This window comes from Hemiscyllium ocellatum, chromosome 5 (genome assembly GCF_020745735.1).
Source record: "Hemiscyllium ocellatum isolate sHemOce1 chromosome 5, sHemOce1.pat.X.cur, whole genome shotgun sequence".
Lineage (NCBI taxonomy): Eukaryota > Metazoa > Chordata > Chondrichthyes > Orectolobiformes > Hemiscylliidae > Hemiscyllium > Hemiscyllium ocellatum.
The window spans coordinates 27,690,146-27,713,628 of NC_083405.1; the positions used below are offsets into that span (position 1 = coordinate 27,690,146).

A 23,483-nucleotide genomic window follows, 5' to 3' on the forward strand; every position below is an offset into this window, starting at 1 on the left:
ACACTGGTTTTTGCATATATGTTTCACATACTGATTTATACTTTTGAAGGATTTAAAGCAGATCTTCAGTTCTCCTGTCCAATGGAAAGATTCTCAATTGCTCTAGTGTCACTTCACAACTAAAGTCTGGCACCATCCTACGAAATCTCTTTTGTACACTAAGTAGCCTTGTCTCTAATCAAGAATGCACAAGATTGCAACTTAATTGCAGCTTGATCAATAATTTGACTCGGTCTATCTTAACGTTGCCTATTTCATTATGTACTGAGTTTTACTATTTATAAGATTTTGGAGTTCACATGCGTTTTATAAAAAAATCTTACCAATGTGCCCCCTCATTCTTAAAGAATCAAACTTCCTAAGGCTCCTTCCAAAGATATAACTTAATTAGTATACAATTTCTATCCATGCAGTATTCTTCCTTAGAGCTCCTAAATGAACAGTTAAGAGTAAATTAGAGGGCAGACTGTTTGTGATCTGCATATGAAGGTTTAAATGGCATATTTTCATTCTTGCTTTATATCATATACATTTTGAATCATTGCACTCCTAAATGCTAATATGCAATTTTGAAATTACATTATGTCAAAAATGAAAATCAATGGAGAATCCAATGAGACTTCAATGAGTAGAAGATGATAGTATAAGGAAGTTTTTCTAACTTTGGAGTCAGGGAGCAGTTTAAGCCTTTTTAAAATAGATATCAGAAACGTACCTTTCGCCTGGAACTCCTGAGGATAGCTGTGAAAACAAATAGTAAACACATTAGCTAGAATCAAGCTTATTTGTACATTGGTAATGAATGCTTAGCATTTATAACTTAAGACTAGAATAATTGACTTCCTCACTGGTGGAGTCATACCTAGCATAAGAGAAAATGTTTACATTCTATGCTGTTGAATATGGTCATTGCCATGTGTGAAGTGAATGTTACTTGCTGTTCATCAGTCCAGCAAGTTACCATGAAATGCTTCAGTATCTGAGACATGAGTGATATTGAACACTGTTCAATCATTAATGAGCATCCTCAGTTTTAACCTCAAATGATCAGAAAGTCATCAGCATAGCAGTAAAAGAATCTTGGGCCAATGAAATTAACCTGAGGAACTCCTGCAGTGATGCCCTGGATCAGAGATAATTGGTTTCCAATAACCACAACCTTTTACCAACTAATGAACAGTTTCTCTAGTCGCTTCCTTTCCCACAGTCCCTCAGCTAGATGGTAGAGGACTACATCAGACCTGAAGTTACAGAGCATGCATATTACGATTCTCCTGCCACTGATGGTCAAAACGTCTCCAATGCCAAGCTTTGACCTGTTAGATCTGTTCTGAATCAATCTTGTTCTCATCAATTTGTCTTATATTTAATTGGAACAATTATTATCAAATTCTTGCGCACACTACATCTTCAGTACATACAACAATCTGAAACCAGCAAACAAATATCCAACATTTTAAAAATTACCTTGTTTTAATACTGTTAAGTTTTCTCAATAATGCATCTTTCTTTTCTTTTGCCTTCTTAGTCAGGTTCTCTTCCTTTAATATTTCAAGTATAAATATTTCAACATCTGCAAATGAAGTATATTTAAAATGTCAAATTTATATCAATTTCATCAAACAACAATAAAACTTCATGAAAAAACATTGTGATTTCAGCTAGTTGATACATAACTCGCTCTTTTGGATTTGAAAACTGAATATTTAAAAAAAATACAACATAGATGGAACTACTAATTCTAATTTAAAATGATTCATTTTATACATTTTCATTCAAGTGGGGAATGCTTGGAGGAAATTCTTCATGTTACATTTCACGAATTGTATGGGCAATTTAATTAGGAACTAAAGCAATGACATACACAAACATTTGAGGCCAGACGAAGGTCATCTGCAGACTGAATGAATCAAGATAAGCATTTTGAGAGGTGGAATCCAAATGGAATTTAAAATTGAGAAAAACTAAAGTTTAAACTCAATGAGCACACACCATACTGTATGCAAAAACAATTATACACACTATTATCATTGTTATTTCAGCATAATGATGACAAAAGTTTCATTGTAAGAGTTGTTTTATATTAATAGGGTGTTCAGGAAATCTGTCATTATAACACTCTAATGTTCATGCTATAATTCAATTGCAAGTGATAAAAACCAGTCTCTTTCATCGTGGGAGTCAGGTTTTTTCATCTTCCCAGGTTCCTTCCAATCAGTTGTGTTGCATTTGTGAAAAGAGTCATATGTAACACCACTGCAGAACGATAGTGTGAAGGTAATGATCCGGCAATTAAATTTGACTATTCGATACAACACGTTTTGCTTTGGATTTACACTACTACATTTACAAATCTGGCATAATAATCCTACTCTCAAACAGAGAAGAGATTCAGTCACAGAAAGCACCATTAATGTTTTAAAGAAGAAAGTGAGGACTGCAGATGCCAGAGATCAGAGCTGAAAATGTGTTGCTGGAAAAGCGCAGCAGGTCAGGCAGCATCCAAGGAGCAGGAGCATGAGCCCTTCTTCAGGATTTTCAGCATTATGTTTTAAAGTCAGGTTCAGCATGTACAGTAATCCTATTTTGATCACTTATAATGCCCACAATATAGCAATTTGGGATCTGCACTTGCAAATGAAAAGCAACAGAACATAACTATATAAAGATGATGCTAAGAAAGGACATTGTCCTTGCAGCCCTACAATCCAGGCTCTCGTTCAGTGTATCTGACATCACTATGACCTAACTCTTCATTCATACTTAACATAGTTAGAATAAAAAAGGAACAATTCCCTCTTTTCTATATCTCCCTCTCGCAAACTCTTTTTATTGTAAACATTTAACATTTTATTCCATTTCACCACCCTTCCCTTAACCCCACAAGGCTCTTGCATTCAGTCTGCATTTGCAGTCTCCTAAGAGGTTTAGGATGTATGTGTTCCTTTGTCATCTTATTAATAGTAAAACAAATTGGAGTGAAATAACTGCTAATTTCAGGATGAACTCCAAGACTCAAGTAGTTACAGCCTCTTCAAAATGAAGACAAGAAAGTGTAATTCTCTTTCTGGTCTAGGGACAGATATAAGACATGGGAAGAAAAATGAAGAGCATCCTGAAGATTAGTCTGTAGACAAAGAGATAAAGCTTTCTTCCTTGCTTCAAAGGCAGGAATTTTTCAATGTGGATAGTGCGATCACTTTAATACTTGCGGTGATCGAAGGCTGACATGCAGTTAAGGGTACTCCATGTGAAGGAAGGACATTACCACCTTTTGCTATAAATTCTGTGTCTTATGATCCTGTTCCACAGCTGTCTGTGGAAGGAGCACCGCCCCAAAAGCAAGTCCTTCCAAATAAACCTGTTGGACTATAACCTGGTGCTGTGTGATTTTTAAACTTTGTCCACCCCAGTCCAACACCAGCTCCTCCACATTATGATTACCATTATGGACAACAGAATGAACTGTCAAAGTAGACCAAAAGACAATTTGTGTGCTGCTCTGATTCGTGGAACTATTTGAAAGGACAATCTCTTTCCACAGGCAACGTTTTTCATTAATAAGGAACCAAAGATTCTTGTTCTCTCTTTTTGAAAGACTCGGTCACGACACAGTAATTGTACCAGAGGGGTTTTCAGCTCGTCGTTCACCACTATCTTGGGAGTTCTGAAAATTCGAAGGAAAAGAAGGAAAAGAAGGAAAAGAAGGAAAGAGGCCTTTTCCTTCAGTAATATCTCTTGCAGCCTGTAAATGCTATCTGTACAGATTAACAATTTCTGCATGTTAAGATCTTTAAGCATAGGAGCAGATACATGGGAACATCACTACCAGCGTGTTCCCCTCGAAGCCACTCACCATTCTGACTTGGAATTATATCACTTTGCCTTCACTGTCACTGGTTCAAAACCCTGAAATTCCCTCCATCAGGGTATTGTGGATAAGCTCTCAGCAAAAGGACTGCAGTGGCTCAAGAAGACAACTCCCCAACATCCTCGCAAGGGCACCTAGACATAAGCCATAAATGCTGGACAGCCAGTCATGTCCATAATACACAAATGAATATAAAAAAAAGCTAAAGTAGATTATTCAACCCATCAAATCTGCTCCATCATTCATGAGGTCACAGCTGATCTAATTATCCTCTACTCTACTTCCTACCTTTTTCCCCATAACTCTCAATTCCCTTACTGATTACGGACCTGTCAATCTCAGCCCCGATTGTACTTAATGACCTGGCCTCAACAGCCCTCTATGACAAAGTTGTCCACAGATTCACCACCCTCAGAAGAAATTCATCTGTGCTAAACATGCAACCCTTTATTCTCAGATTACACCCTCTTGCCCTAGAATTTCCCATAAAAATGACCTTTCTGTGTATACCTGTCATGTCCACAAAGAATCTTCTATGTTTCAAGAAGGTAGCCTCTCATTCTTCCATATTCCAAAGAATATAGACCCAATTTACTCAAACTCTCCTCATAAGACAATCCCTCCATACCTTGTACCAGCCTAGCGAACCTTCTCTGAACTGCCTTCAATGCCAATTTATCTTTTCTTAGATCAGGGGCCCAAAACTTTTCACAGCAATTCACTAATCAGACCACAGGTGAAATACAGATTCTTAGCAAAACCATTCTACTTTTACACAACATTCCCTGTGAAATAAATATCAACATTCCATTTGTATTCCTTATTAACCAGTGAATTTGGACGTGAATTTTTTTGATACTCATGGTTAAGGACTCACAAATCTTTAGTTCTGGAGCTTTCAACAGTCCTTCTCCATTTAAATTATATTCAGCTCCTCTATTATCCCTACTATACTGTATATGCTCATATTTTCCATGCTATATTCCAGCTGCCAACTTTTTCCCCATCCACTTAACCTGTCTATATCCCTTTTGCAGACTGTGCAGAATCCCCAGTGTGGAAACAGGCCATTCAGCCCAACTTGTCCACACCAACCCTCCAAAAAGCATTCACCCAAATTAATTCCTCTACCCTATCCCTGTAACCCTGTATTTCCCGTCGCTAATGTGGACACGTACACATCCCTTAACACTACGGACAATTTAGCATGGTCAAAGCACCTACTTTACACATCTTTGGACTGTGGGAGGAAAACGGAGTACTCGACAGAAACTCACGCAGACACAGGGAGAATGTGCAAACTCAATACATACGATTGCCTGAGGTTGGAATTGAACTCAGGTCCCTGGCACAGAGAGCACTACCCACTGAGCCACTGTGCCAGCTTGTCTCTGCTTCTACTTTTGTGCCACCTACAAACATTCATTTTCTTTATCCAAGTCATGAATATATTATTGTCAATAATTGAGCCCTGTACAGATCCTCTGGCACATCACTAATTATAGGTTGCCATCCTGAAAATGCCCCTTTATTCCAACTCTGTTGTTTTCTATTAGTTAGCCCATCCTCTATCCATGTTAATATACTACCTCCACTGTGGGACCTTACCTTATTAAGGTAGCCCCTCAAGTGTGGTACAGAATCAAACACCTTCTGAAAATCAAAATATATTATATCTACTGCTTCCTCTTTATCTGCCTTGCTTGTTAACTCCTCAAAAAGAATTCTAATAAATTTGTCAGGCATGATTTCCCCTTCACAGGGCAATGCTGACTCAACTTGATCATATTACGTATTTCTAAATACTGTGCAATTACATCCTTTGATACTTTAATCACTGAAAAATTGATGCTTCCGATTGTTAACTGCATACAATGCAGCAAGCCTTCTCCTCCACTTTCTTCAACTTTTGTGCTGGTTTTTCCTTCTGTAGTTCAGTTCGACTACACCTCATAACCCATCACCAGCCAGCCCTACCACCACTGAGCTTCACATATGGCATTTTCCTTACCTTATCATTTTGGATCATTAGGCTGGCCTTGTTGTTTACCAACACTGTGCTTTTACCACCTACCACTGGCCCCATGGCACAGAAAAGAGAAAAAGGATATTTTTCTCCTCAAACCTGCTCTATTATTCAATATGACCATGGTTGACTATCTAATTCAGTGCCCTGTTCCTGCTTCCTCCACATAACCTTTGATCCCTTTAGCCCGAAGAGCTATTTCAAGCTCATCTTGAAAACATTCAATGTTTTGGTCTCAACTGCATACTGCTAGAGACCTCCAGAGACTCTCCACTCTCTGGTTGAAAAGATTTCACCTCATCTCAGTCCCAAATGGCAGACCACAAATTCTGAGACTGTGACCCTGATCATCAGGAATATCCTTTCTGCATTTATCCTGTCTTACCCTGTTAGGATTTTATAGGATTCTGTTAGATCTTTTCAAGAAAGAGTTGGATAGAGCTCTTAAGGATAGTGGAATAAAGAGTTATGGGGATAAGACAGGAACAGGATACTGATTGAGGATGATCAGTCATGATCATAATGAATGGTGGTGCTGGCTCGAAGGGCAGAATGGCCTACTCCTGCACCTATTGTCTATTATCTCGCCTCATTCTTCTAAATTTCAGAGAATATAGGCCTAATTGATCCAGTCTCTCTTCATACATCATTCCTGCCATCCCAGCAAGCAGTCTGGTAAACCTTGGTTGAGCTTGTTCCATAGCCAGAACATTTTCTAACAGATAAGGAGACCAATGTTGCACAAATACTCCAGATGTGGTCTATACCTGTGCAATCTTAGCAAGACATTCCTGCTCCTGGACTTAAACCCTCTTGGTATAAAAGACAACATACTAGTAGCCTTCTTCACCACCTGGTGCATCTGTACATTTACTTTCACAGACTGATGATTGAGCACTTTCCCTTTTCCCAATGCATCGCCATTGGTTGCCACACAGAAAAAGACCTGTCGGCCAACCGGTTCTCTAAGTCAGTACACTACCCCAATCCCATGCACTCTTATCTTACATGCAGTTTCTCATGTGGGACCTTACAGGAAGCCTTCTGAAAGTCTATGAAAACCAAATCCACTGGCTCCCCTTTACCATCTCCATTAGTTATATCCTTGAAGTTCTTGTAAATTTGTCAAGCATAACTTCCCTTTCAGATATCCACGCTGACTTGGTCCAATCCTGTCACTGTTTCCAAGAGTTCTGCTGTTAAATCTTTTAGAGTGGACTCTAGCAATTTCCCTCTACCGATGTCAGGCTATGCAAATTATAATTCCTTGTTTTCTCTCTGGCTACACTGCAATCCATAGGAACTGTTCCTGAGTCTCGAAATTTCAAATATGACTAATGCATCCACTATTTCGAGGCCTGCTTCCTTAAGTACACTATGATGTAGATTACCAGGTCCAGGGGATTTATCAGTCTTTAATTCCAATTTCCCCCACACCAATTCCCTGCTAATACAGATTTCCTTCAGTTCCTCCCTCTCACTAAATCCTGTGTACCCCAACACGATTGGGACATAATTTTTGCCCTTTTTGTGAAGATGGATCCAAAATATGTACTTAATTGGTCTGTGATATCTCCATTCCTCATAACTTCTCCTGTTCCTGATTGTAGTGACCTACATTTGTCTTCACTAATCGTTTTCCCTTCACATACCTGCAGAAACTTTTCCAATCAGTTTGGATCTTCCCCCAACAAGGTTACTTGAATACACAAGGGTTCTATAGGTTTGGTCACCACTGCCAATATGCAATGGTCTGACCTAAACTCTTGCGAATGAACATTCTTTACTGAACATAACTATACATAGATGATGGCAAAAGAAGACATTTCATCTGCAGTCCTACTAACCTCGCTCCAGTCCCACATGATCTCATGTCACTTTGACATCACTTTTTGCACAAGCTCAGTAGCTACACTTAAAATAAAAAAGGTACAATTCCTTTTGCATCACCCAATATTCAATGTTTACAACCTTTCAATACACAGTGCACACCTTTTCCTTAAAAACAACCCTGTCATGCACTATAAATGAAGTTGCTTTCATCTGGATAAATAAATACAGACCAATGTAATGTAACGAGTTTCGTAAACTAGTCAAAATAAGTCCAAAGTTTCTTACCTCTGCTGGCTATTTGTCCTATATAAATTAGTTTTAAGAGTCTTAACCTGACTCCCATTATGATTATGCACATCAATGTCACACATGATGTATTAGAAACAGCTCCAATCATTCACTGCTAAAAAGCAGAGGGTGTCGAGAAAATTATTGTACACAATTTCTAAGCACAAAAAGTGAAATAGACCAGCCACCACATCAATATTGTCGCTACAATAGCGAGTCAGAAGCTGGGATTTCTATAATAAATAACCTTCTGAATCCTCAACGCCTATTGACCACTTATAAGGCATTTCTCTATTTGCCTAGTGCAGCTCCAATGACCATCAAGTCCCTCGATAAAATTCTGGACAGAACAGCCCACTTGATTGACGCCGAACATAACACTTTCAACATTTTCTCCCTCAATATTCAAAAATAGCTCTTTCTTCCTTCCCATATGCTCATATATTATTGGGTGAGAAACAGCTTTAAAATGGCCTCTAACTATGGATATGAACATAAGCAGGTTAGCAAAAATACAGTTGAATACCAGGAAATTACAGTAACAGAACAATTTGCTTTCTGAACCAGAATGTCCTTCCCATTTATTTAGAAGCAATATAAAATTCAAAGCTTTGTTAGAAGGTGACCAAAACTTTCTGTAAATGTATCAGTACTCAAACATTGGAACTTTTCAGCAGATTAATTAAAAAATACTAATTAAATTTTACACAAATTTCGGGTTACACATTAATGACAATGCCTGTTTAAATAGCTAGGTCCTCTAACTAGTCAAAATAAGTCCAAAGTTTCTTACCTCTGCTGGCTATCTGTCCTATATAAATTAGTTTTAAGAGTCTTAACCTGACTCCCATTGAGCATTAGGTTGACACGTAGAGTTAATACAATACCTTCAGTTACCATGAGCCATAGGCCAGCTGATGCTTTAGAAAACTGCAGATTTTTTAAAGATTTCAGTGAGGTTTTTCAAGTAATGAAAGGATTTGAACCACGATCCAAACTGATAGGCTAGTTAAGCCGAAAGCGGAGCAGGGAGGGACTCGCTGGGGGTAATGCAATTATATATTACATAAGCTTATATTAAATATCGGAAATACATCAGGAGATATACATTTTTAAAGCTTTTGGGCTGTGGAACTAATTACTAATAGATGGGTAAAGCACACAATCACTGCAGGCATTCAAGTAACGGTGAGACGAATATCCTGAGGGATATCATGATGACGGCACGAACGCATTGGGGAAAGCGTGTCTTTATTTCCAAAATAGACTTTTCGAATTTATTTTATTACTTTTGGAGACGAGGGAATTTTCTCAGAAGTTTCCTAAATTGGCTCAAAGTTTTTCATGTTTTTGTTTGAGATGTATGGTTGACAGATTCAACAGACCAGCTAATCGCAACTTGATTTTCATTTTGATATCGGAGCTCTCTTCATAAGGGAAACCTTCATAATTTGCGACTAAACTGGCAGTCTCGCTCAAAGATTAAGCACAACTGGATTGCACTGGTTATCATATAATACCAAATCCAGAATAGCTTATTCCCTGGATGGTTCCCCAAACATTGTTTCATGGAGCAATGGATTCTCCCTCACCTTTGTCAATTTGATTAAACCAGTCTATATGCATATTAAAAATCATCCATCATTATTGCTCTAGCTTTCCTACAAGCCCGCAGTGTTTCCAGGTTTTCACTATGCCCTGCTGCAGGACTACTGTTTGGGCACTTATAGAAAACTGCAAACAGGGACTACTTTTTCTTACTATTGTTTATTTCTACCCAGACTGATTCTACTTCTGGATCTCCAGTGCCAAAATTATTTCTCACTCTGGCACTGATTCTTTACTAACGAGGCTACACCACCTTCGTTTCTTTCCTGCCAATCCTTCTGAAATGGATATTCAATTCTCAAAGCTAGACTCCCTATAAAACTTTGTCACTATTTTCGCCGTTAACTTATTAATTTTATTCCAAATACCTCATGCATACAACAAAAAGCATTTAGGTTTACTCTTTTGTCAAATTTCACTACTCTTGTATAATTCCTAGGGAAGATACGACATTTACACATACTGTCCCTTGCTCCACTTTTCTGGTCATGGTGAGTAACCTGCACTTCTCCTTTAACTTTGATTTTCTAATCTTCCGCACAACTGGACCCTCTCCCCACCCACTATTTATTTTAAAGCCCTAACTACAGCCTTACTTATGCAATCCGCCAGGACTCTTGTTGTAGCATGATTCAGGTAGCACGAGTACCCCTGAAAGAGCTCTCTCTGGCACCAGTAATGGGGCCAATACCCATAAATTTAAAAACAAAACTAAAACTGCAGATGCTGGAAATATTGCTGGAAAAATTGTGCAAGTTTGGCAGCACTTAGAGTTAATGTTTTGGGTCCAATGACCCTTCTTCAGAACAAGCACCTCAAGTAGTAACCCAGAGATTACTACCTCTTTGTTTCTGCTTTTTAATTTAGTCCCTAGTTGCTCATTCTCTCAGCAGGACCTCGTTCCACCTACACCATAGGTAGACTTAGACAATAAGGCACATTGTTAGCAGTGACCAAAATATTATGGTTGATTTCTTTTTAACAGGGTTATGAAGGGCTATGAACTCCAAAGTGGTAGGAATAGAAGCCAAGCTACAATTTGCCAACTAAATCTCGAACATTTATCACATTATGGGCAAGGGTACACATTATTATTGATAGGACAATTCATGAGGTAATTGTAAGGTCATGAGGTAATTATAAAAGTTATTGCCAAAGCATCAATACATTGCGATCCCACATGATGAAAAAAATTCTTACAAAAAGCTTGGCCTAACTTTCTTCAGTGAGACTATGCTGGAATACAAGAATCAAACTAGGCATGCTTAAAACATAGCAATTAGATCAGTCTTAATTATTCAGATAAAATGGATAACCATTTCTACAGTTAATAGATATTTTTGAAACATATAGATTTGTTCTACAAATTCTTTTAAATAGGATAGGACTATATCAGAAATGCATGTGCTCCTAATAACTGTCAATTCGGCCACTGCACTAATCAGATAATCAGGTCTGATTAAGACCTAATTCATCAATGAACCTGAGTCCTTACCTCATTTTTTAAAACGTTATTACGTTGGAAGATAGAGAAATATGATAAATGTTCTAAATATAGGTAGTCCCTGATTTACAAACCATGTTATATATGAATGCGATCCCATAAAGGAGTGCATTAGTATTAATTTTAAAAATACAACATGCAAATGCCTGTTTATACTTATGAATGATATTTTATGTTTTACTGTATTGTATTCTGACATGCACACAAAATGACTAACGAACATGCTCAAGAACGGAATCTGCTTGCAACACAGGGATTGTAAGTGTGCTCGATATGTTAAAATTTCAATGTGGACAGTATAGTTTATTAACTTAGAAAATCCTTCAAAATCTATCAAAGCTTGGTGAAGCTAACAAATTGTCATATTATCATTACTCTCTTGAAATGTACAGGTATAATTAAATTGGAGTATAGTTTTCACATAGAAAGGATAAGCAGCATGAAAAATCTACTGATAAATCAATCTCAACAGTTTTGTGGCAGGGAGAAAATAACAGGAGTTATATGTGCACACACACATAAATGATTTGGATGCGAGCATAAGAGATACAATTAGTAAGTTTGCAGATGACACCAAAATTGGAGGTGTAGTGGACAGCGAAGAGCGTTACCTCAGGTTAAAGCAGGATCTGGACCAGATGGGCTGAGAAGTGGGAAATGGAGTTTAATTCAGATAAATGCAAAGTGCTGCATTTTGGGAAAGCAAAGTTTAGCAAGACTTATACACTTAATGGTAAGGTCCTAGGTAATGTTGCTGAACAAAGATCTTGGAGTGCAGGTTTATAGCTCCTTGAAAGTGGAGTTGCAGGTAGATAAGATAGTGAAGGAGACATTTGGTATGCTTTTCTTTATTGGTGAGAGTATTGAGTACAGCAGTTGGGAGGTAATGTTGCAGCTGTACGGGACATTGGTTAGGCCACAGTTGGAAAACTGCGTGCAATTCTGGTCTCCTTCCTATCGGAAAGATGTTGTGAAACTTGAAAGGGTTCAGAAAAGATTTACAAAGATGTTGCCAGGGTTGAAGGATCTGAGCTACAGGGAGAGGCTGAACAGGCTGGGGCTGTTTTCCCTAGCGCGTCGGAGGCTGAAAGGTGACCTTATAGAGGTTTACAAAATTATGAGGGTCATAGATAGGATAAATAGACAAAGTATTTTCCCTGGGGTCGGGGAGTCCAGAACTAGACGGCATAGGTTTAGGGTGAGAGGGGAAAGATATAAAAGGGGCAACTTTTTCATACAGAGGGCGGTACGTGTATGGAATGAGCTGCCAGAGGATGTGGTAGAGGCTGGTACAATTGCAACATTTAAGAGGCATTTGAATGTGTATGTATACATGAATAGGAAGGGCTTGGAGGATACGGGCTGGGTGCTGGCAGGTGGGACTAGATTGGGTTGGGATATCTGGTTGGCATGGACGGGTTGGACCAAATGGTCTGTTTCCATGCTGTACATCCCTATGACTCTAAGTGGTACATGTTTAAAGAAATAAAGAACGATACTCCACACTTGCATAATTACAACAATTTTTACTTTGTTTTGGAATGACTTAGGCATGAATTTCTCCTCCTGAACTGGTAGTGAAGTGTAGAGAAAAACTGGTTTGTCCATTTTAACAATTCCAAAGCGTACCTGACCTCACCCAAAAAAGGTCCCTGCACATCTCCAATGGAGCTCCCGGCCTCTCCAAATAACCCTGGCAACTTTAGACCTTCTACTGAAAATTTAAAACCCACAAGTCAGGTTTCGGATATTCCACTTGTAAAAATTAAATCAGCTTGAAGGTAGCTACACTGCACAGAATTGTTATGGTACAGAAGGAAGCCATTTGGCACATTTTCTGCACAGGCTATCTGAATAAGCCTTACGAATTAGCACACGACAAAATGGTGGGTACTACTTTCAATGGCAGAATCTTCAGAATCAGGGCTCTTTTGGCATTACATCATAATAAGAATTTGGCCTTAGTATTCATAAATTGTACAGCCCAAAATATTTTCAATTATAATGGGAAAAACAATAGTCTTGAACCACAAATAATGAAGAATAATAGTATGACTTATTGAAATAATTTCTCATGAGAATCACAACCATCACCAGCCAGCCGCAACATTCTGCAATCCTCGGCAGTGGGGTTTTGCTGGTACTGATGAGTAGGAATCTTTGGAAATTCCTTACATTTATATCAAGTCAAATCAATAACTAAATTATAAATGATGCACTGGATAGTGTCAACAGTCATATCAGGACCATCACTTCACTAGAAACATTAAAATTGAAACAATGGAGAATAAAACATTTTCACAGTCAATCATATTGTAGCTGGGATGCAATTTAATCTGCACAATTCGAAGTAGTACAGTTAGCAACATATGAACAAAGACTGGGTCTGCTATCTGAGCTGCAATATTTTGAGCCTAAATATTATTACACATACATATGTTGCTCCAGTTCATAAATAACCGTCTCTACCTGCCTCTTTTAGGCTGACAGAGCTGTGAAAATACACATATCACTTGGGAGTGTTTCAAAAGGTCCTATGCATGAGGAAGTTGATCGCATTGAACACCATTTCATGGCAGGCACCTCATTGTTCAAGTATGTTCAAGCTGTAAATTATTTTATTGCTTTCTGTGGGTCCACTCAACGATGAAGGGACTAAGGCAGGACTGGGATTATGAAACTGATAGTTTCTTAGTGTACAACAACAATCTACTGCAATGCATTAACCTGTTTTTTCTCAAAGATAGGACGTTGCACAGTATATGTGAAATATCTTTGATTTCAGACTATTGATTAGCCCCCAACTTGACTTTGCCCAAGTTGCATACCAGCAAGGTTGAGGGTCGGCAGGCTCTGATTGGCCTTTCCCATGACAGAGTTGAAAAGTGTGGTGCTATATCTTTCCCATGACCGTACAAGATATTTCCCTATCACCTCCAACTATTTGTGCATCTCTGTTCATGAACATCCTTTAGAATTGTACACTAATTTACATTACTTTTTCTTCCAAGCAAAGTGAATCCCTTCACACTTCCAATAAATTTCACGTTCACCCATTCTACCAGCCTGTATAAAAATCGAATGAACTGCAGACACTGTAAATCAGAAACAAAAACAGAAGTTTCTGAAAAAGGTCAACAAGTCCAGTAGAATCTGTGCAGAGTTAATGTTTCGGGTATGGTGACCCTTCCTCAGAACTGGCAGCATTTGTACTGAGGAAGGACCAACGGACCCAAAACATTAACTCTGATTTCTCTGCACAGCTGCTGCCAGACTGCGAGCTTTCCCAGCAACTTCCGTTTTAACTACCAGTCTTTATGTTCACTTTTATTGTTTGAGGGAATTTGAGTGGCACTGGCTGAAGTCCTCTTCGCTGTTCACTACAGTTTAGTCTCATCTACAAATTTTGAAATTGTGCCCTACCAAGGCAGGTCCATACACACTAATGGTCTTCTGACAAAGAGTCACCAGACTCAAAACATTAATACTGCTTTCTCTGTACAAATGTTGCCAGACCTGCTGAGTTTCACCAGAATTTCTGCTTTTGTTTCAGATCTCCAGCATCCACAGTTCTTCATTTTGTTTTAAGTCAATACATATGAAAAGCAGTGATCTTCATAATGAACCTTTGGAAACAACTACTGTAATGCCTATCTCACACTTTCCTCTTCTTGAGGCAAGCTTTTGGTTATCTGCCCCAGAAGATTTGGTTTGGTGTCACATTATAGTTTAGAATGTGAATGCTGTATTACATTAAAATTGCCATATAAATACAGATTACAATATTTGCAATTGTTGAAATTATACATTTAAAAGCTATCATAGGGAGTTAAGTGTTTTTATACAAATTCCCTGTACAATTTTACTTCAAGACTTGATTTTGTTTTTAAGTTAGACCTTAACACATTTTTTTAAAAGATAACATTCAGGAAAAACGTTCACCCATATCTTTAGCATCAACCCTTAGCCATACCGCAAGACAACTTTGCCCAGTTAAAACTTGCTCAGAGTTAAACTTACAGAAATAGTGTCAGCTGACACCAATCATCCGATGATAAATTCCAACTTGCAAAGCCCAAAAACAATACGCGAAGCAATAAGAGCTTCCGTAGCATCATAAATTGATAGGTCAGCATGTTTGCAAGTTATGTTCAGTAAAGTAATTTCTAATTTGCATTCTCTCTAAATTGTGCCCTTCACCTGCATAGTACTTGTTTAAAGTTTTCTGCAGTACTCTTACAAGATTGGCTCCAAAAGCACAAACGCACTGAATTAAATTTCAATACTCAAATGCTAAGCAGTTACTTTATTTACATTTTACGTTCTCAGGCAGTGACTTGAACGATTGGCGAGGGAGAAGGGCGAAAAGTAGTTAAATTTGTAAAACATACTGCCGAAAACAAACTTCGTAACGAGTCAGCCGGCTGTGCTGTCGCCTCGCTTGAATAAAGTGCATCACCATAATTAATCTTCAATTTTTAAGAAGTGAACTCAGCAAAATCTGGGGCAGTGAGAAGTGAGTGCTCACTCGGTAGGTTGCCAGTAACCATTCCCGGACAGAAATGCAAGGGGAAAGGCCGCTTCGAGCTCACGTTAACATCGGCATCGCCGGCAGGTGCTCACCAACGTTCCCGACACATCATTCGGTATTCAGTCTCACAGGTCACAGCCACGGTAAATAAACCGTCTGCACCTTGGATAAATTCGACACGACATGAGGGAAACGCTTTTTTTAAAAAAAAAGTAGGGAAGCTGTTACTTCTCCGCAACTGACCGTGTCACCCCCAACTTCCTCCTTTCACTTTGCTCTGGACCAAACTCAGCGCCGACTCCTTCAGAAAACACTGAGGGGTCGTCGGTAATTGTAGCCAAGCTGCCGTGACGAGCCGACCGTTTGTTTTGTTTTGTTTTTCTCCTCCCTTTACCTGTAACAAGGCTCTTCACGTCCCCAGGAATTCGCTGCATCTTCCAGCCGGCGGCAAGGGGGAGGGAGGGCCAAGCCGAACGCTGTCACCGGGAGTGTCCGCGCGATGACGCTGACACGCAGCCCCAACCACGGCGCCAGAGACAGAGAGAGAGAGAGCGCGAGCGCACGTATCACCAACGTCAGTGCTCGCGCTGGCGGTGCGGCCAACGGCCCTTGGGGCTCGTTGTGGTCGATCGGAGGCTGTGGTCGCGTTAATTCTGTGACGGTTGCCATCCTAAATCCGGGCCAGTGCTGAGCACGCGGCCTCAAATCTCCCTGCGCCAGATGGCGAAACTCGAAGTGGGCGGGTCGCAGGGAAACTAGTTTAAAATCCATCTGCGAGTAATCCTCTCCTTCAGGGAAGGAAACATACCGCACAGCTGTGCGGTTGACTCTTACCTGCCCTCAGACCTGACCCAGCAAGTCACTCAGTTGCAACAGAGCGTGCTATAAGTCTGAAGAGAGAAATGAAACTGGATGAACCCATCTAACATTAAGATAGGCACCAACAACAGCAACCACCGCCTTATTGACCTTATAAACTCCTCCTTACCGTCATATGCCAAAATGGGGAGACGTCCATTGCTAAATTTATTAACGTAGCTGGCAGATAATTTCTTAGATACAGTCCTGGGTATGTCCCTGTGAGGAACAGTGATTATACAGTCAGGAAGGAGTCGTCCTGGAAGACCTCAACCATCAACACCAGGGCAAACATAGACAATGAACTGCCTCTCTTCCCCCGTTACAATGTACTTTCACCTATCCAATTGCTATTGATCCTGCATGCTGGAGGAAGTTAACTGACTGCTGTGCTCCTGTGCCAGGAACTTGGAGCAGATATCAAAGGTCACGCAGAAACCAAGCAAGTGGGAGCTACACCCCCTCTTCACTGAGTCAAAGAACCTTGACATCAGATTCCAGCTGCTTTCATTGCTGTCATGTGTGGTACAAATCGGGCCCATATCCCATTTTTATCTCTCAGAATCCCTTCCAACAAGTTACCCACCACTGACATCTGACTCACTAGTCATTAGTTGCCAGGCTTTTCCTGCATTCTTAAATAAAAGCACAACATTAGCCACCCGCCAATTTTCTGGTGTCTAATCCATGGTTATGGATGATACAAATACCTCTGCTAGGGGCCGAGCAGTTTCTTCCCCAGTTTCACACAACGTCCTAAGGATACACCTAATCGAGTCCCAGAGATTTACCTACTTTATTGCCTTTTTAGACCTCCAGAACTTCTCTAATGTGGACTAGGAAGTTAATTGGAGGAGATTGGGTTGCCATCATCCTTGTCCAAACCTTTGGTGTGGAAATAGCAGCACATTCCTGGAGTGTCAGATGTTTCTCACTCAATCAAGATGCTATTTTCAGAGTGCACCTTGATCAGACCTTATTCCCCAAAGGTGAAAATCAAGTCCCACATGTTATTACCTACAGATATTCTAGCTGTCTCTGGATGTTTTGAAGGATGGATCTGGCCACTTTGCTGTGGAAAATTTCATTCTGTCAGGTCTTGCCATACAAGTTGTACCTCATGAAAAAGTTGTGCTGAAAAACACCTTTGACAATTTCATTATGATGTGGAGGAGCTGGTGTTGGACTGGGTGGGTAAGGTCAAAAGTCACACAACACTAGGTTATAGTCTAATAAATTTAGTTAAAATCACAAGCTTTTGGAGCGCAGTTCCTTCGTCAGCTACTCCTTTTCAAAAAGTGATTCAGCTGCAAGAGTTGCTTGGCAGCACCTTGACAGACTAAGCTGGTCAAGTCTGAAAGAACAGAGTTGCTAGACTAGTTCTGCAGTAAATAGTGAAGGAATGGAGAGAGTGAAAATCATAGTTGACCTCATCCTCACCAATCTCCCTGTGGCAGATGCATCTGTCCAAAACAGTGAAGTGGATATCAAGCCAGTGGCACTAACACTGTCTTAAATGAGGAGAGTTCAAACAAGTCAAAATTGGGCATCCATGAGATAGTGTGAATCACCATCAGCAAACTTGTATTCAATTGTGTTCAGTCTATAACCTGATCGCCCAGCATGTTGCACACGTTGACCTTACCATCAAGCTAGAGAATTGACTGTCATTCAATGAATGAGAGTGCATCAGATATGCCAGGAGCAGTTTCAGGCATAACTAAAAATGAGGTGTCAACCAGGTGAAGCTACAACATAGGACTATAGTATACTAACCAACAGATGTAACATGCAATAAACAGGACTCAGCAATTACATAACCAACATATGAGATCTAAGCTCCAGTCCTGAATCGTTATGGAAACAACTAACTGGAGCAGCCATTCTCAGTGGGAGCCATATGGCCCCCTTAGGGGCCCTGGCACATTTGAAGGGGCCACAAACTGAAAACTGTAGGAAGGGAAACCCCAAGGGTTTATGGGTGCCTTGGTAACTGAACTGATGAAATACCCAAGCAACAACCTTCATTGGACTCAATAGTTTCCCTCCTATGTATAATATCTTGGCTTTCCAACGGAAACTGTCTTCAACGTTTTTTACACTCTGGGACACCATAGTTTCCTTCATGTCTGATATAGAGCATGGTGAAAGACACGTTGACGCTAAGGCAGGCATATTTAATCTGGCAGATATCTTTCAGAAACTTAATTTGTCAAACAAGAATTTACAGAGCAAAAACAGTAATCTCGTAGAATGTAAGGAAGCCACTGTTCCTTTCTTTAAGAAACTTAAAGTCAATTGGTGCAGTATTGGACATCAAGATTTTTACAATTTCCAAACCTGAAGTCGATCGCACTGAAGGTCGACGACCTTACCATTTATGTGAAGCATCTAAAGCAGAAACACAAGGATATGCAAGAAAGATTTAATGACCTTTTAAGCCATGGTATCCTGGATTGGATTTTGAGTCCATTTGAAGTCCAACCCACACAAGTTGAGGCAGAAATTTAAGAGAGATTGATTGATCTTCAGAGTGATATAGCTGCACATTGTCAGTTCAGTCAGTTTCAAAAAAGATTTTTGAATCAAGAATGATCTGCCGAATAAATTTACAACACTGTAGGGGAAAAAGCCCAAATATTTTTATTGCCTTTCCTTCATCATACTTGGTTGAGAGCAAATTCTGCAAGGTAGTTTCCTTGACAAAATCCAGGAACAGAATGGATATTGCAACAAGAGGTGACCTCCGATTGTCACTGTCTAATTTGGAGCCCGATAACATGAAACCTGCAGAAAAGCACCAAGCTCAAGGATCACATTAGGCCTGATAGATGTTTAATTTCATACAGTCTTTTAAGTTTTGTCCAGTATGTCAGAATGTTCAAATTTTCTTGGTGTTCAATAATAAATGATTTTCTGTCTATTTGTTTGTGTTGTATCCCTATTTGAAAGAGGGGCCAGGAACCTGAGAAGAACTCCTGGGGCACCATGGCCAAAAAATGGTTGAGAATCACTGAGCTAGAAGAGAAGGAAGCTGCACAAATATCCCCATCTTTCACAATGGAAGAGCCCAGCACATTCGCATGCATCTTCAGTCATAAGTACTGAGTGGATGATCCATCTCCGCCTCCTCCTCTACTCCAGTCAGTCGGCATTCAGCCTTTGCTGGTTGATATATCCAATTCTTAATTGTCATTGCTCTTGCATGCTGATGGAAGTTGGCAAATTGCTCTGCTCCTGTGCCAGAAACTTGGCACAGTGAATAGCCAAAATCACACAGAAACTTGACAAGTGGGAGCAATACTCCCAATCCATTGAGTCAAAGAAAAAGAACATATGCTTAATGCCAGTACTGGAAGAATCCAATGTAATGAATTCTGTCTTTATTTCATATACTTGATATTCTTGATCCTCTGTCTTCAGTACTGAAATATATGATATGGGATTTGGAGTTTGACAGTAACACTTATGAAAAGGCAGGAGAGGTGAGGACATAAGTGAGAGAAACAAAAGTATTTAATCTACTCATAATAAAACATAATGTGGAGGTGCTGGTGTTGGACTGAGGTGAACGAAGTCGGAAGTCACACAACACCAGGTTACAAACCAACAAGTCTCTTTGAAATCACAACTTGTCGGAGCGCAGTGAACTGTTGCTAATTTATCCACATACCAGTCAAGCCAAAATATCCACACTACTGCCCAGCAGAGATCAAGCAGTTATCTCAACACTAACAGAAGATTGATGCTAGGACCTTCTTAGGCTGTGTAACTCAACAGTCAAGAGTGGTACTAGAAAAGCAGAGCAGGTCAGGCAGCACCCAAGGAGCAGGAGAATCAATGTTTCGGTCATAAGCCCGAAACGTCGATTCTCCTGTTTCTCCTGCCTGACCTATGTTTTTCCAGCGCCACACTCTCGATTCTGATCTCCAGCGTCTGCAGTCCTCACTTTCACCTGTGTAGCTCAACAACCAGCTGAACAGTTTTTTTTACAGCCATTGCACAAGTCTTTTGATTTACCTTTAAACTGGTTTTGTCAGCGAATGCTTGCAAACTTCCATACCAACATATTGCATTTCCTATTAATATAATTTTTTTCAACTTTTTACTTGCATTCATAGAAACATAAAAATAGAAGAAGAACCACAGCTGCAGAAGGCTTTGGCCCTCGAAGTAGCTTAACACAAGTTGAGCTATATTTTCACAGCGAGCTGTTCTAGGAACAAAGCCAAATGCAATGAGGTGAGAACACACTTAAAATATAGGAAGATAGCCTGTGGAGAACTACTGCTTTATGTACATAAAGACAGCAAAGAACAGAAATTGCAAAAAAAATTGAAAATGAAAGCTGAAATGTTCCATATAGCAAACTAATGCATTGTAGAAAAATGTTTCAGTGACATTTTGTTGACTTAGATACATATCAGTGTTTATACAGACATCACAAAGGGCCAGTGAAAGTATAAATTCAAGGCTGTCAAAGAAACATGGAGCCAACAAAATACATTTTAAAAAAAGACACATGAAGGTTTCCATACATTCCAAGTGCTTATGGAAAAAGGACCTTTGTTCAAATATAAGTCAAGCAATTAGAGCAAGAAAACTAAATATGAAAACAGCTTCAATGCAGGCTAAAAGAACATAAAGCCTCTGAAGTGACGAATCCCATCTGAAACAATAAACTTTTTGAATCAGTTAATGAAAGGTTTTACTCTCTTTTTCCTGCGTAAGAATGTTCACCTAAGATGATCTCTGAAACATTGGTCAGGATTTTATCAACAGCATGTCATTCACAATGATGTAACTGGAACTGATCACCAACTTCTCCTTTCTCTTTTTCTTTTGTCTTTTCCCACACGATCACAATGAAAATTGTAAGTACTTATGCTGTGCATGGAAACTATGTGCAAGTTCACAGCAGGGTACTGGTGAAACCTGCGATCAGGTGACAATACTGCATCTAAAGAGCCTCCTGTTCAACAGGGAAGTTATGCATCAATGCCAGGACTCTCCTGATTGAGAATGCCATGTTTGAACAAATGACCAGTTACCAAAGCAGACCAACCCCAAGGTTCAGCAATGCCTCCCCGTACATTCTCCTCCAACTGTCTGGGAAAAGTAGTGCATGCTTTCTTTCCTGAAGGTAACATAACAAGGCCATCTTACACAATCAAGGTGTTAGGAGGTGGCAGAGAGGGTGAGCATGGGGTCATATATCAAATCTGCATCAAGTGCAGGAAATGAATCAATGATCTCCTCTGGTCTTCAAGGGTTAATGTCAATGTTGCATCTTCAATAGAAACCTTTCATGGTCACGTATGTGCATGAATGGATACACCATAATCAGCCTCAGGCCAGATAGCAATTGGAGCCGAAGCATGAGGGTGTTTGCCTTTTGTATGTATGTTTCCTCTGCATGCTGACAAGGAGATTAGGTGTTACTTGAACTGACCCAAACTCTACACTTTGTCGCACAAATGTCCTGTACAGCCGCAACATGTCCTCCCAACCCCTTTAATCAATTCTCTGATCAATAAAGGAAAGCATACCAAATGCCTTCTTCACTATCCTATCTACCTGTGACTCTACTTTCAAGGAGCTTTAAACCTGCAGTCAAGGTCTCTTTGTTCAGCAACACCTGATGAGTCTTGACAAAGTTCTTTATATCAGCTGAGGAAGAGGCCATGTAGATCACTGGCAAAGAGGAAGTACAAACAGTGGCAGACACCAGAAGAAAGGTCATCACTATCCAGGGATGAGGCTGCAACATAGAGGAAGCCTAAATACTTCACATCTAGGAATAAAGAAACCAGTGTCTCTGAGGAAGCACCATTACCTGCCTTATCATTCACTTCCATCAACACTTACACCACATGGAAGTCAAGTACAGATTTACAAGTACAGTCTGGTGGGCATATCATAATTTCAGTACAAACACTGGAAGAATGTAACACTAGATGATTGGAGGACTGCTGGGAATCAGGATCCTGCTGACCCCCAAGTTGATGACAAGTTTCTGGTTGCCTGCTGGACTTGCAGAAAAGGCCAGCGAATACAAACAATGGAGGAGAATTTGCATGCCATGCATCAGAGAATCCATAGTGTGGAAACAGGCCCTTCAGCCCAACAAGTCTACACTGACCATCCAAAGAGTAACCCACCCAGACACATTCCTCAACCCTATTATCCTATATTTACCCCGATCAATGCACCTAACCTACACATTCTTGAACACTACAGGCAATTTAGCATGGCCAGTTCACCTAATCTGCACATCTTTAGATTGTGGGAGGAAACTGCAGCACCTAGAGGAAACCCACATAAACATAGGGAGAATGCACAAACTCCACACAGACAGTTGCCCAAGTTTGGAATTGAACCAGGATCTCTGGCAGTGCTAACCACTGAGCCACCATGCCACCCATTCTACTGAGTTGAAGGTATTTGAGCATATTGTCTCATGGAGAGATTGGCGACTGCCAGAGGGACCCTGGTCTAATATACAATCCCTATGCTTAGTTCTGTATTCTATCACTCCACTTATGTGCTCAGTGCAGCAGCGGCGAGGTCAATGGGAGTGACGCATCTAAACCTCTTTTAGAAGCCCTTAGCCCTCGGGGTGATCCAGAGGTGCATTTGTTCATCCAAATAGAATAATGAGTACTAGCCTCTTCTAGCCTTTTTTCTCAGGACACCACCAGGATTATCAACATCTCCTCATCCTCTCTACCATCAACACCAACAGTTGCAATAGGAAAGGTTGATCAGAATGCCCTAGAACCAGTTCAAGAGACTGTAGGTAGACTGGATCCTTCGAAACTCCAGAGGATATCCACCATGGCTATCGAAGGTAATGGGACATGGCACTGAGCAGATTCCCTCTACTTCAACTGGTGACTTGGTGTATACCTATATGAGTTATAGAAAAAGAAAATTGAAAAAAAGTATGAGTACAAATATTAAG

General features: G+C 40.0%; 1 protein-coding gene across 2 annotated transcripts in view; it reads right to left on the reverse strand.

Annotated features, from left to right (window-relative positions):
• Positions 1 to 16,168, reverse strand: part of skap2 (src kinase associated phosphoprotein 2) — a 264,520-nt gene extending 248,352 nt beyond the window's left edge. Inside the window, exons 1-3 of one of the 2 annotated variants that reach the window (XM_060825348.1) lie at positions 16,056 to 16,168; positions 1,468 to 1,573; positions 716 to 741 (exon numbers count right to left, since the gene is read on the reverse strand). In XM_060825348.1, coding sequence (XP_060681331.1) covers positions 716 to 741; positions 1,468 to 1,573; positions 16,056 to 16,095 — 172 coding nt within the window. In that variant the 5' untranslated portion in view covers positions 16,096 to 16,168. The remainder of the gene's footprint in view (positions 1 to 715; positions 742 to 1,467; positions 1,574 to 16,055) is intronic. The other variant, XM_060825347.1, reaches the window with a different exon arrangement.
• Between the last annotated feature and the right edge of the window lie 7,315 nt (positions 16,169 to 23,483).